This window comes from Vicugna pacos, chromosome 33, assembly GCF_048564905.1.
Source record: "Vicugna pacos chromosome 33, VicPac4, whole genome shotgun sequence".
NCBI classification, from domain to species: domain Eukaryota; kingdom Metazoa; phylum Chordata; class Mammalia; order Artiodactyla; family Camelidae; genus Vicugna; species Vicugna pacos.
Window position 1 is genome coordinate 7,126,244 of NC_133019.1, and position 15,248 is coordinate 7,141,491.

The 15,248-nt window shown below is 37.4% G+C and overlaps 1 protein-coding gene across 2 annotated transcripts; it reads right to left on the minus strand.

The window, feature by feature from the left end:
* Positions 1-4,140: 4,140 nt before the first annotated feature.
* On the minus strand, positions 4,141-15,232 carry SPA17 (sperm autoantigenic protein 17). 2 transcript variants are annotated; one of them, XM_006209837.4, is made up of 5 exons: positions 15,084-15,232; positions 13,717-13,897; positions 8,548-8,618; positions 6,719-6,793; positions 4,141-4,461 (listed from the first exon to the last, which is right to left on the minus strand). In XM_006209837.4, the coding sequence occupies exons 2-5, from the start codon at positions 13,868-13,870 to the stop codon at positions 4,321-4,323; spliced, it is 441 nt and encodes a 146-aa protein (XP_006209899.1). In that variant the 5' UTR covers positions 13,871-13,897; positions 15,084-15,232; the 3' UTR covers positions 4,141-4,320. The 2 variants fall into 2 exon arrangements, with proteins under 2 accessions (XP_006209899.1, XP_015099546.1); XM_015244060.3 differs by having other exon boundaries at positions 14,949-15,102.
* Positions 15,233-15,248: the final 16 nt, after the last annotated feature.

Consider the following 15,248-nt stretch of genomic DNA (forward strand, 5'->3'; position numbering starts at 1 on the left):
CCTTCAGTCCTGGGAAGGTAGGATGGGGTGGCATGGGCCCAGGTCTGGGCAGCACACTCTTAGTCTTACGTCACCCAAGCAATCTAAAAGCAAGTGACTCTAAACTCAGGATTGTCAAGATAACACCGCAAGCGCCCTGTTTTCCTACCAATTGCTTGTTAGGTCTCCAGGCAATCATGCTTCCTATTGTTGCAAGGATTTCCAGAACAAGTTTTCTTGATGGTTTCCAAAATCGGTTTAATGACTGATTTATCAGACTGAGCCCTACTTCTTAGTAACATGATTTCAATGGAATAAAGTTCCTTAGTTCTTGGTCAAAAGCCTTTTTTTTCCTTGTTTATTTCTTGGTCAGAAGCCTCTGAGACAGATGTCTTCAGGGACAGAGTGGTGGCCGGCTTTCACACCTTCTCCGTTATATCCGACCCCTGGGATGGTGTGTTTCAGCACTTCCGGTGGTGACCTCTCGGTATTGAAGTGTTGGCAGTCCTTTGCTATCGGATTTGGTTCCAAATGTGGTGGTTCTTGAGGCTTTAGTTAGCAGTGACGTCACTGCTCAGCCGGCGTTTGCATTTTTGCTCTACACAGCAGAGGCTGCTTACTCCCAAGCATATTTCGTTCACGAAAAATAATTTCCCCTTGTAAAGTAGTGCATTTTGCATGTTCAGTCTCTTCTGAGAGCCTTACAGGCATAAATAATTGTCAAGCCCAGTAGCTACATTTGTCAAAAGCACTTCAGATTGGAAATGAGTTTGTCAGCATCGTAAATTGATACAAAATGGGCCATCATTATATGCACATAACAAATATACGGGAGAGCGGGGGGAAGGGATAGCTCAAGTGATAGAGCCCATGCTCAGCACCCAAGAGGTCGCGGGTTCAATCCCCCATAACTCCTCTAAGCGGAAATCAAGAAAACTAATTTCCTCCCCTTCAGAAAACAAATATATGGGGGAGGGAAAACAGGACTGAAAATGAAGAGCCAAAGTCCTAGTCTTATGTTTGTAACCTGCCTTTTAGAAAAATCCTCAGGCCAAGTGAGTTGCATGTAGGACATTAGTACCTGGCTCCTGTATAACCTTCCCTCCTTCCCATAAAATAAGAACATGGGAATAATTTCATAGGAGAAAACCTACAGTTTGAAGAAAATATGGTACCTGATGAACTCTTTTCAAATGTTGGAAAACTCAAGTTGTTTTGAGGTGTAGAGAGGAACTATTGGGTTAATTTTATTGAGAAATTAAGGAAGTCGCTGTTTAGTTTGCTTAGGACAACAGTTGTTACAAAACTGAATATGTTTAGAGGCAGAATGACAGCAACCATCAGATTCTTGACTTGGCCTCCTCCCTCACTCACAGGGGCCCTGACTGAGCTTCATCCACAGTGCAACAGAGAGCACGACCTCCAGATTATGTGGGACTTATGTTTATTACAAAGGACCGATTGCTGCTCTTGAATAGAAGACCCTTTATCTCTAGGTACACTGTTCACACGAACGTTTTATGAAAAATTCATGTTCACAAACTCTCACGCCTAACCTCCCACAGAGCAACATTTTGCATGTATTTTAAAAGCAGTTTAAGTTCTTTTGCTCTCACATGAGTTTTCATATGCTCCTAGATGCCAAAGATCTTTCTTTTGGGAGATTCTCATTTTCTTTGTATGACTCCAAGGAACACCATGAACATGGCAATTTATGGGGCAGTCTACTCAAATCTCTCTGCCTGCCTGTGTTTGTTAACCCCTCATTCACTGTTTTAACAATCTCCTTTCATTCTTGATACTCCCCTAGGCTTTGGTTTTGCCAATAATTTAACAAATGGTGCAGGGTAGTGAGAAGCCACGCGGAGTAAATTATTGTGGTGGGTGTTTGTTGGTTGACTGCCCAGCATCCACTATTTCTTCTTCCTGACAACATTACTCTGTTTCCTATAAGGGACTTCAAACTTCCTTGACTTTCAGCTTGGCTTTTTGAGCAGAAGTGACCCCCTATTCCAAGGGTGGGTTCTGACAGTGATAGGTATAATCTGATTAGCATATCCCCCCACCCCAAATCGCAATGATTCATTCAGGGATGGAGGTACAACCCAATCAAAGCTAATTTGATGGAAGAGATATTTGTTCGGGCCTCTCCATCTTCTGTATAAGCCACTAGAAATACTTCACTCTTTCCTGCTGCATATAAAAAAGGAACTAGATTGTGGACAAAAAACCAAATCTCTATCCTCACAGAGCATACATTCTTGGAGGAGGAAGCAAGCAGTAAACAAGGAGAAAAATAGAAAAGGGAAAATGGTTAGAGAGGTTATAGGAGGCAAGATCTGCATAGAACTTTGTAGACTGCTGCAAAGACTTTAGCTTTTACTCTGAGTGAGATGAGAAACCATTGGGGGTTTTAGGCACAGCAGTGACATGATATGACAAACTCTAATAGGATACTCTGGCTTTTGTGTTGAAAGGGGAAAAGAGTCAAACAGGGAGATCAGTTACAACAGCTGTTAGGCTTCAGTACCTTGAAATATTGGTTCCAATTCTTCATTCCTCTTAGTAGGATTAAATCTAGAGATAAAGAAGGAGACATTTCTATAAAGAAATTGTGAGTGCAGCTTTTGACACATGGAGCTGACTGGAGTCAAACGCGTAGAAAACTCACAAAGTTTTTAAGAAAAGCTTATTGGCAGAAGCACTACCAGCAACTAAAAGAGACAGAGGATGTACGAGACGTAAACATCTTTGTGCTCTCAACTTTCTGCAGGCAGGAATCAGGTTGAGAAACTCACTTATCCACCAAAAAGGGAATTTTTTCCAATGCCATTTCCGAGGAAAGATGCATGGAAGATAATGGATTGGATATTAGAGACCTGTGTTTAGCTAGCATGCAGCTCTCTATTGGCAGTAAGACCTTGGAAGGGGGGATGGCTGCCCAGAGGTGAGTGGAGATAAGAGAATGAATGCCACAACCTTCAACTCATTGACATAAGTCACCTGTATTTGGGTGGAGATCAGTTGGGTGAACTTATGTTGTAGAGCCTGACAAAGGCTCAGTGATGGGGGGGAGGCAATGGGGAACCTGAAATAAAACTGCTTTGCAGAAAGAGAATGTCTGGGCTTATGACAAGGATCTAAGTGTGTGTACTGGATGTGAATCACATATTGCTGGTTAGAAGTTCCTCAAGTCGGAGACACCCAGGCATGTCATTGAGCTTTGGGGAACAATGGCTGTGTGACTTTGGACTAAGAGAGGTGGAATCATAGAACCAAAGTCTGGGACATTCACTGTGGTGCAGACAGGAATTTATATCAGCCAGGACATGACCTCAGTCTGCTGGTAGAAGGCAACAACATTAATTAAATGATCAAACTCTACTTTCTCTCCATTTTGTTTCTGAAAGGGAACTGCATCTTTTGGTCTAAGACATGAACCCAGCGGTTTCTTGAATATTCAAGGGTGGGGAGGCCTCAAAAAGGAAAGACTGAACTTACTAAAAATAAGGCTCTGGGAGCTTGAATGGTTCACGGGAAAAGTAAAAGACATAGGCCTCTGAGTTTGTGAAATGGGTATTATCATTTACACATTAAAGAAACTTGGGAAGTTTTAGCTGAAGAAGAGAGTATTTATGATGTTGTGAGAGCTTTTGTTTTTTTCAAACATGATGCATTAGTCTTGTCTGGAGACTTGGTTCTGGAGAGCAAGACAATAAAAACACTGTCGGCTGCATGAGTGTAAGAACAGATATTTACTACTAAATCCCAGAACGTGAACTGTGCGCGATACATTCCTTCCATAAAAGGTTGAATGCATGCATGACGAATGAAAACCAATGGGTGAAACTTTCAGGGAGACAGATTTTTGATTCAGCTTATCTTTCTAATAATTTGAGTTATTCAAAACTAAATGGACTATCCTTGAAAGGCAGTGAAATTCTCTACTACTAGGAGTGAAACAGGAGCCAAAGGACTATTTTTCAGGGATGTGAGAGAGAGAATTTATTCATTAGATAATGGTTAGATCAGACAGCCTCTGAAATCTCTGAAAACTCAAGATACTCCTGCTCTATAACCCTAAATCCAAGGATCTCTATACACAGCCTTGGGAGAAATATAAATAAGACTCATGATCTGAGAGAAGATCTTCAAGAGGCATGTGTTCAATGGCATGTTTATTAAACAAATGCTCACGACAGATTTTCACAACAGCAACAAATGTTACTTCACTACATCAAGTCTCACTTACTAAGAAAAAAAGGCAATGACAGCAAGGTTGATGGATTTGGATTATTTTTTCGTGTTTTCTGGCAGAGGTGGGGGGTAAAGCCAGTCTCCTCACTTGCTTTCCTGTCTTTTGTTTTCTTGACCATCACCCAGTTTCATTTTCTTTGCCTCCTGTCTGGCTAAGTGTCCCCGGAAGGCTGCTTGGATTTTGACAGCAGCCTTCTCTTTGTCTTTGTCTTCTTCAGAAGATTTCTTTGTGGAAAGGAAAAAAAAGTAGAAGACTTCTTAAACATCCCATATTTTGATGCCATTAAAATAAGCGCATACATTTAACCATTTTAGGAATGCAACAATTGAAATGCGTTGCTTCCTGAGGGAATTTTATATATTGTCATGTTATAGTACACGTACCAAATGGTGAATGCCAAAATAGTAGGCATTTTGTTTTGTCACTCTTTGATATGTCTCTGCAATAAAAGATCATTGCCAAATTCTTCCCCCCAAAATAGCTCCTATTTGACAGTTTCCTATTTAACATTTTTGGGGGGGAAGAAAGTAAGAATCCTTGAAGCATGGTAAAAATGCCAAGAAGAATAGTAAATGTGCTGTTTCAAAAGAATCATGATTACATAAAATGGATTGAAGTGTCCTTAATTTCTCAATGATTAGCTAATCAAAATCATACATTTAAAGTGAAGTGCCCAAAAGAAATCCATTTAGTCCAATGTCAGTTTTACCATGGCTGGCAGAAATTTTGTATATAGTTTCTTTTTTAAAAAATTTAAGTATAATTTATAGATAGTGAAATGCACAGATCTTAAGTGTATAATTCAATAGGTATATAGCTTTAATTTTTTTTAAATTATAAAAGTGATGTATATACATTTAAAAACGAAAATGTCTCTGGTAGTGAAATTTTTCTCCCTTTCCCAACTCCTGCACCTGAGAATTAACCATTATTACAGGCTGAGTATATAAATATCCTTCTAAAATTTCTCTATATGCAAATGTATTCACATGGGTATATATTTGCCTTTTTATTAAAAAATGAGGTCATGCTAATCACAATGTTCTGCAGCTACTTTTTCTAAGTAACAGTATATTTTGATTCTCTTTTTCTGTGTTATTCAGTATGTAATTCTGCCCATTCTTTTTTTTTTAATGACACCTCTGTATTCCATTATACTGATGTACCTTAATTTATTTATTCATTATCCTACTAATGGACCTTTGGGTTGTTAAAATCCCCCCTCTCCCATTATAAACAGTGAGACAAATCTAGCTCTTAAACTGTAAAATGCACACGGATTGGTATAACCCCATCTGAGATGATAACCTTCTGTGGGCAGATGGATCCTGCTGAAGCTGGAAATCAACAGGATCTCAGTTCAAAGTCATAAAGCCTGTGTAAGGGCACCTACTAAAGATGTAAGGAAATGACACTCCCTTCTTCCTGACCTCCCATCGCATCTTATGCTAATGCTTGGCTGATTGAGTTGTACTGATATAATTCTGAAGTGACTTATAAAGGATATAGGGCAAAAGTTATGCCCCATTGGGTAGGAAGTAAGGTATTCCTTGAGGGGGATGTCCAGTTTGGGTGTCAATTATTGGGCAACTAATTGGGACATTAATACACGAAAAGAAACTCAGAAGTTGGGCTTCAGCATTGTAGACAGCGAGTGCTTCTTTCTCACTAGGCTTGGTTCTCTTGAGTCTAGACTATGAAGCACACAGAACAGTGATACCGTGGTAAATGTTGAACAACTGTCTCTCCAGAAAAACAAGTCCTGAGGTGTAGTATTTACTGTGGTCTTAATACTCCTACTGTGGCTCATTTCAGGCTATCAAAGTGGTGTTACTGAACGTGGGGTTGTGTAGATACGTGCACAATTGTCTCTTAAGAGCTGGCTCTAGCACACCACTGAATGCAGGCATCTTTGAGAGTGGACCGAACCCAGCTCATTATTGCTCGGATGTAGGCTGTCAGGCAGAAAGTCATTTTTGTAGAGCGAAATGTATGGAAGGTGAGTAGGACTCATTGTGTAAAGCCATTTCATTTGGTTGTGTGTAATTCCCCAGGAGTTTCCCTTTGCTGTCTCTGAACCTTTGCCACTGTGTGGTGTTGACAGCATCAATTAGTGAAAAATTCCCCAAGTTGAAGGTGAATCTGAAGGATCAAGACTGAGGCTGTGAATTCTGTCTGTTCTTCGTCTTGGGGAGATTTTTCCATCCAATGACAATCTAGATTTCATTTTTAAGGAAATGAATTTCATATTTAAGGAAAATAAGATTTTACTTTTAAGGGGAAGAATGAGTTTTTCTTTATAAGAGGCATGGCTAAATACAATCCACCAGAGAGTATATCACTGATATTAGTTATCTAGAAAGCAAAACCATAATTATAGCAATATGGATAATAGACTAGATTGATAACTGGAGTACAATTTTAAATTGAATGGCATCATTCTTTGTAGGAATCCAATAGTACATGGAAAATATAACTTACTAAGGATGTCTCCTCTTTCATAGATGTCTGAGACTTTTCTTTTCCAGGCGGACACTTCTCAGGTGGTTCTTGCTCCTGGAAAGAAGGGAGAGGGCCAAATAGGCAATGTTTCCAAAATAGTTAAGTCTTGGGTCAAACTGCTTAGAGGTAATTAAATATTACTTTAAGTTATTGATTAGTGGGAATTAAATACATTTTTTTTTACCAAGGTAAGTAGATTGGAAAAGATACAAGAGAAAACTCTCGAGAGAATATGCATGAACAAATATTGAAGACCAATGAATTGGTTAAAAAAAAACCAACAAAGTTTGATCTTTTGCTTTTGGAATGTGTGTAATATTATTTTGTATTATAAACAAACCATTGTCTTATACTAAAAGTTGATTTGATGCTGTAATAGAGAATAAAAAAGAGGTGTCCAATAGTTTCCTAAATAGGAATGAAGTAAATGCTACTGTGTTCCAGAGTGTGAGGTCAAGGTGACTTTTTAATGAAGTCAAAGAAGTGAGTTTTGCTGTGAGGAAGGATTTAACTACAAAAATGGGAAACCAGCTCTGTCTGTTTTGACATGGTTACTGAAATCTTCCTCCAGAGAGAGGCATTGCTAATTCACAACCTGTGCAGAAAGCTTCTTTAATCCATAAAACAGAAATTTAAGGACATACAAGCTAATCAAATAAAGCCTTTAGAATTCGAAAGAGAAGGAAGAACACTATAAAATTGCTATGTCACACAAGATTTTAAAAATTTCAACATTATTCTTTTGATTTCAATAACATGTGAACACAGAGAATCTAGTTAAATTGAAATAAACAGAACACTCCCATACATTCCCATATCTGGCAGGCACAAATGGATGGGACTTCACTTTTGAACTCATGGAATAAGGGCCAGATATTTTCCCAGGAAATCCCCCCAAATCTATTGTGGAACATTATCACAATTTGGCCTTTGTTAATTCCTATTGATTCTAATATCTGCTGGTATATGTGGCCCATGTATTACAGTTGTCTAGAGTAGTGCTTCTCAGGTTTTAATGTACCTACAAATTACTTTGTGGACCTTGTTAAATTTAATGTCTAATTTATAGACCTGGGGTAGAGCTTGAGACTGAATTTCTACCAACTTCCCAGTTGGTGCCAATGATGCTGGATCCCACACAGACTTTCTCAACCAGGTTTCCTCATTGGTACAGAATATTTTGAGTGACTGTTTTCTCAATTTTCCCAGGGATGGTACATAAACAGAATCACTCTAGATACAAAGGAGAGGCATTGATGCCTTACATGCAATGGATGCCTTTGGCGTAGCACTTAACTGTTTTGAGGAGCTTTGATTGAGAAAGGCTGGTTCTGAGAAGGCTAATGGGAAGATGGGCTCAGTCTCTGAACAGACTGGCTTTATAGAGAAAACTATACCATTACTATCTTCAATCCTAATTAATCTTTTGTAAGCTCTCAATGATAATAAAATAACTGGAAGAACAGCATTTTATTTCATGAAATATTTATTAATTCAGTAAATATTCACTGTGTATATGCTATGGATAAGCACTGTGATACTCAACAAAATTTGAACAACTAATGAAAGTAATTATTCTATTACTTTCATGTACAGATCATATTTAAGTACTGTACAAGATTTAAATTTAAGTATAGATACTTTAGAAATGAATTTCTTGCTGGAAAGAACTGCCCAATTGAAATATATGTAACAAGATATTTGTGATGCCTCTCACAATATTCATGATTTTGGGGAGATCCCAGTAATCTCTGTATTGGAGACAGGGAGAAGAGTTAACCAAAGCCCGTAGCTTCTCGGGACCATACCTTGAATGCATGATTGTTATAGAAGCGGTCGTCTACCTTAGTCCCCCACTCTGCTGGATCAAAGTTGGTTTCTAAATAACAAAAATATAATAATTTCAGATTTATTTTGAGTTCATTAAAGTAAATGTAGACTGTTAACATAAAACAAGTTTTCTTTTTTCAAAGCATAGGTTCTTTGCTGCCTGGCAAAAATTTTACTGATGTTGTACATAGCCTAGTACTATAGATAAAACCAGTGATTACTAAATGTTTGATGATGAATTAAACATTAGATGAACCCTTGAAGATATTTAGAAAGGCCATTAAGAACCATAATGGCTGCCTTCAGAGAATTTATAGTAAAATGGGAGAGAGAATAAATGTCAATACCTAAATATAAATATAGAAAATTATAAACATGTATTAGTAAACATAGGAAAATGTGTAAAAATAAATGCTAAATAGTAAGGAAGTTTGGAAAAGCGAAGGATGGAAGAGTTTTTTTAATTAGGCATATTAAGTAGTCAGTTGACATAGAAGTATTTATATTTAAGCAGAATTTTTCTTTATATTTAAAGAAAATTTTCTTTAGCTTTTCATTATGAAGAATTTCAAGCTTAGAAAGTAGAGGGAATATAACAAATTCCCATGTGCACATTACTCAGATTCAACGATTATAAACTCATGATTGATTTTACTTTATTTGTAACTTTCCTCACTTTCCTGCCCTTTCTTCTTCTTATTTTCAGCCCAATCCCAGGCATCTTACTATTTACATTTACATTTGCTAAATATCCTAAGATATAAATTCACAATACCATTATCACACCTAACAATACTAGCAATAATTCCTTAATGTCATCAACTATCCAAGTTTCCCCTACTGTCTAATTGATTTTTATTTATTTAGTTTTCCTATTAGTTTGTTCAAATCAGGACCCAAACAATGGGCACACGCAGCCTTTTGTTATGTCTTTTAAATCTCTTTTAATTGAAACTTCCCTGCTTTCCACCCCACATTTTTTCCTTGCAATTTATTTGTTGAGGAAATTGAGTCATTTTTCCTTTGGAGTTTTCCACAGTTTAGATATTTCTGATTCCATTCCCATGGTGATTTTTTTTAACAAGTTCCTCTGCCTTTGAATTTCCTGTATGCTAGTTAGATCTATAGGTTCAATCTGATTCAGGTTTGATTTTTTTCAAGAATACTTTATAGACAGTGCAGTATAATTCTGTCAGGAAATATATGTCTGGTTGTTTCCTCTTTTTACAGTTTTTGTGGGCCCACTGACTATGTCTGCTTTGATAATTTCTTTAGGGGTTCTAAAATGGCAATGTTCTAGTTTGATCATTACTTCTTTATTTCTGGAGTACTCAACAACAACAAAAAACCTTTCCCTATTTAGTTACTCTGAAATATAGGTCTTATAGAAGAGGCAGGTTAAAGGTTTGATTGCTAACCCTTTATTTACCAGTTTTCAGAATAATCAGTTGGTTCCTTAGCATCCTTTCAACTTTTTTTTTAATTAAATCATTATGAACTAGTGAATATTTAACAAATAGGATGAATTTCAATCCATTGCATTTATTATCCCTATTGATGCTCTCATTGTCCAAAATTGACCAGTAGGAGCTTACTCAGGTGCTGAGATATTCCTGAGTTTGGAATAACTTTGGAAACAACTCTAATAATCTTTGATAACTTTCTTCTTTTCTGGCATGGCAAGATGTTCAGGCTCATCTTGCATATTTCCTACCCAGTTCATGGGATTGGTTAGTTCTCCAAGATGTCCTGGTTCTTGGGAAATGGTAGTTAGAAGCCACAGTCTAGGGACTAGGTGCTCATTGGTACTGGGTTGGTCATTGTTTGGTTTTAAAAAATGTAGAGCTAGAAAATACTACTTTCACTTTTTAAAGAGAAAATATATTGTAAAGTCACCCTGATATTTTTCAACTCAAATTCAGGATTACAGAATTTAACTTCTTTCATTTTTATATTTGCGTGTCATTTTTCTTACACTGAAGATCCTATTCCCAATGATGGTAGGATAGTTACTTACTTGTTATGTCCTACAGTATATAAAAATATTATTTCAGAATAACAGAACTACAGTATTATCAACAATGATAATTGAAAACAATTTAAGATTTTCTTAAAACTTCATTTTGTTTTTAGGCTATATCCACCAGGAATTCACAAATTACTGTGTTATAAAGTCACCTGAAATAATTTTTTTGTGTGGTTATGTTACCCATTCAATACTAGTTAGGATTATTTGATTCATTTTGCTTCTAAATCTTAGAAATTGTTTAACAAGTAAAATTTTTAATTCTATTTTATAAACTATGTTAAATATATATGATTTTGATTTGAGATGTATTCAGAGAAGTCTAGCTTTTATCCTATTCCTTCCATTCTGTTCCTTCTTCCCTTAGAGGTAAATGTTAATTTTTAAAAGCTTTATTCTTTCTTTTAAAAAATATAAATGAACAGTTATATAGTCACATCAACACCCCTTTATTAGATAATTAGTAGCATATTCACTTTTTTCCACCTTACTTTTTCACTTAATAATCCTAAAGATCATGCCATAGCATCATATAGAAATCTTCCTCCTTCCATTTTTGTTTGTTTTTTATAGCTGTACATTATTCAGTAGTGTGGATGTACTCAAGTTTATTCAAGAAATCCTCTATGATGAATATTTGGGGTGCTTCTTCAAGTAACAATACAATGAAAAGTGAAGAAATGGGATTTCAGTGTACAAAGGTGGTTTATGTGTATAATTTTGGCAGATATTGCCAGGGTCCCCTCCTTCGGGTTATGTATCATTTTGTATCTCCTCCAGCAGTGTTCATTTCCCCTCTAGCCTTGCTTAGAATAAGCTGGCAAACTTTTGGCATTTTGTGAATTGATGGGGGGAGTTGTAGTGGTTGGTGGTGGAACTTAAGTGTAGTTTTGATATGGGCTTCTGCTGTTCTGTTATCATGGGTTAGTTTCAGTATGTTTTCATATGTTAAGGTCCATTTGCATTTGTTTTCGTGCAAATTGTTTGCTCATATCACTTGTCCATTTTTTATATAGGGTTTTTTTTTTCACCATTTCTACAAAATGTTTTTATTTATTAGGTTTATTTACCCATTGTGATGTAAAATGCATTTTTTTTTTGTTTGTCATTGGTAGTTTTATATTCCTTATGGTGATTTTTGCCATGTAAAAGTTTACTTTTACATTTTAATTTCAGTTTTCTTCCCTAATTGCTTTTGGATTTTTAAAGTAATTACAGCAACTTAGCTAGCAAAATTTTTTTCTCTTGTTCATTATAGAGGAATTCATCTATGTTTTCTTCTAGTATTTGTATGGTTTCATTTTTTTAAAATATTTAAATCTCCAATCAATTTAGAACTTTATCCTGGTATATGATGTAAGAAATAGATCCAATTTAATCTTTTTACATTTTATCTCAAGGTCATTTAATAAAAAGCCTATCTTTTCCCTAGTGATTTGAGATACCTCTTACATACTAAACCCTTTCCTGTCACAAAAATCAGAAGTTAAGATTAGCAATTACCTATGAGGAACACTGGCAAGGGAATTCTTGCACTGTGTGAGAGACTTGGTCCAGAGGAATTTTTTCTTTCTTTTTAGAGAGACTAAATTCTGATCCTTGTATCAGTTGGACAATTCACCTTGGTTTATGTGAAGGGAAATCGGTGTGGTGCTTAAATTTTTTCAAATAATTCTACCCATTTTTTTATTAGTTAGAGAGCCTGTATTCTGAGACCATTAATCTGAATCACCAATTGCTTTATCATGATCTGGCAACAAATGACTCAAATGTTTTTGTAATGGGATGTTTCTGAGGTCTAAAATTAAATAAACAACTGAAGACTTTTTACTCATGAATTTGTAAAATTAATGTTATAATAACAAAATTACATGAATGTTCATTACAAGTCACCTCTTACCCTAAAGGATTTCTCTTAATAGCTTTTTAGTGGCATTTAAGGTTCAAATTGTGCAACAAGTATTCACACTGACTGGAAATGGAAAAGACCAGCAACATTCAGGAAATTGGCAGAGATTTTGAGCTCTGTGAAGGTAGAGTAAAGAAGACAAGGGGGTGGAGTTGTGCATGTGTTTGGGAGTTGTTTCAATTCAAGCCATGTGGTAGGTTTCCTCCTTCTGTAAAATGATTTAAAATGGAATGTTTATTTGCTGGTGACTATTTCTAGTCACCTTTACTACTCTGTTGGAATACTGTAATCAAAAGTAGTGATGATAACAGCTTATACAAAATGGTGGTTCTTGGAAGATGAGTATAGCTCAGTGGTAGAGCACACGCTTAGCATGCACAAGGTGCTGGGAACAGTCCCCAGGACTTCCATTAAAAAAAAAAACTAAAAAAATCCCCAAAACTAAAATGGTTGTTCTAGTCAAGGTTTTTAATAGAAACTTATAGTTGTAGTAATTCCCACTTTGACCAATGGGTCAGGTCTTAATAGTCATGCACTTTCAATGCTGGGAATTTTGAAATTTTATTTATGGAAGTGAAGAAACTCTGCTTTGTTAGTCAACCAGAGTCACTGATAGCATGAATCTCATTCTCTGGACAGTTTGGGACCATGGAAATATAGAAAAAGAATATAAATTACCTTCCAAGCTGGAAGTTCACTTTTCAAAGCAGTTTTTCTCTGTGCCTTTATCAAGGAACAGTTTCATACACCCCAACGAATACCAACTTATTTACTCTAAGGAGTATAGAACTATATTTTCACAACACTTGTACTTTCCAATAAGAAGAGTCAAAATGTACAGAAAACCACAAACTCCACTCCCAGGAAGAACAGACAGTCAGCTGCCTGGGACACACAGGGCAGCATGCTGGAAAATGGAGAGCTAGACTGGATGCTCTCCTGAGCTCCCCTTCCACCCCATGGGTCTGTGAGAAAAACAGTGAAGAGGGTCTGGGTGATAAACTGGTAATCTTCAGTAATGTGAAATAATGCGATTATTTAAGAGAGCCTGTCAAAAAGGCATATGCTGTTTCAAATAGCAGGAACTGCTAATTGAAGGTACCTGCCTCATAAAGGCTTTCTGTGGAATAGGGATGATCTTAAGCAAGTTTCAACATAATCAAATGCTCCATCTCTTATTTTTTTTTAGATGCCTGTTTTAAAAAAGCTTACTCTCTCTTTTCTCTAGAAGATTCTCAAAATATGCTGCTGCAAAAGCCGGTATATTGTCCGGTTGCTCCCTCAGAATCTCACGTGTCAGCCCTTCAAGAAGATTCCCAAATCCTTGTGGAATTCGGTAGTGGGTGTTGGAGAATGGAATCGACATCTCCTTGGAAGGAACTGCCTATTGTACCTAGAGATTTATTAGAGAGTATTGACTTTAAATTAGTATGATTTTACTTATATAATCAGAACTAAAACAACAAATAATTTCTGAGACCCCAAACTTCTGGACTTCAATCCTTTCCCCCCCCAACACAACCCAAGTCCATCCATCTCTTCCAGAAAGTTTTGAAATTTTCAATTAGAATATTAAAAACATTTAATACGTGAATCACAAATTTTTCACTATAATACCAAGTACTTTTTCCTCTCTGTCCCACCATCTTTCTTTCAAACGGTAATTTTTGCTATCCCAGATGAATTTATAGTAAATGTTAAAAATCCACCTTAAATTGCCGAAAAGACCCTGTTTAGGGTCTGGAATTAAAAAAAAAAATTAAGAACTTGTTCTTTTTTTTTCTCTCTGTGATTTATCATAACATTTTGTGTATATTTCCCTGTGCTATACAGTGTAATCTTGTTTATCTATTCTACAATTTTGAAATCCCAGTCTATCCCTTCCCACCCAAGAACTAGTTCTTGTTATAGAAATAACTAATTTGTTGAATGAGTAAGTTTCACACTTATTCATTCCCTTAGCTTCTACTTCTGAAGCAGGATCTCCAGTGCCTCGTCGAAGCATCTATAGACTCTGGAAGGGGCAACGGGGGCGGAGAAGCTGGGAGCAAGATCATCATTTTGCAATGCCAGCCTTCGGAGTTCTGGGATTCTTATATTTTCTGTTTTTGTTTTGACCAGGCCTTCTCTTCCTGTTGTGGAATACAGGGGCTACATAAGGATAGCTGCTGAGCAGAGGGTTGGGCACTCGGGGACCTGGCCTGTTTGTGAGCGTGTCTATACCCAGTAAGGCTGGAGGCCGTGCTGGGGGTCTAGACAGTTTAATGAGGCCTAGTCTGGGGAGGTTCTTTTTCTCTTTTTGAGGGAACAGGAGATGAAGTATTGAATCATTCTAGGGTTGTGAAAAGGAGGAGACCCCAAACCAATCTGGGGAGTGGAGTGGGGGAGGGGGGGAGGGCACAGGCCTGGTCGGGGCGCGACGTCGAGGGTCTGGGATTTCATACTCGCAGAATGGGTTGCTTGGCTCCCAGTCTGCGCTAAGCTTCCCGGAATGCGGCGGGGATCCTGAGAGGATGCGAGAGGCGAAGGGAAAAGGCGAGGTCTCGCTTTTGGAGCGGAAATGGGGTGAACGGCCTCACCTCTTCGTTCTTTCAGAGCTGGAGCCGATGGTTCCGGTTGTTTTTTCTCGTTGCTGGGCAACCTTCCCCCCCCCCCCCCATTCGACTACGGCGGCCGCGGAGAGGCATGGGCCCTCCCGGCGGCCGCGGACAGCTTCGCGGACTGAGTGGCCTGGGAAGGGCGGG

Coding starts and splice junctions, on each gene's coding strand:
- SPA17 (XM_006209837.4), bottom strand. CDS start 13,870: ATGTCGATTCCATTCTCCAACACCCACTACCGAATTCCACAAGGATTT. Junction 8,619..13,716: donor TCTTCTAGAGAAAAGAGAGA/GTAAGCTTTTTT, acceptor TTTGTTATTTAG/AAACCAACTTTGATCCAGCA. Junction 6,794..8,547: donor ATAACAATCATGCATTCAAG/GTATGGTCCCGA, acceptor CCTTCTTTCCAG/GAGCAAGAACCACCTGAGAA.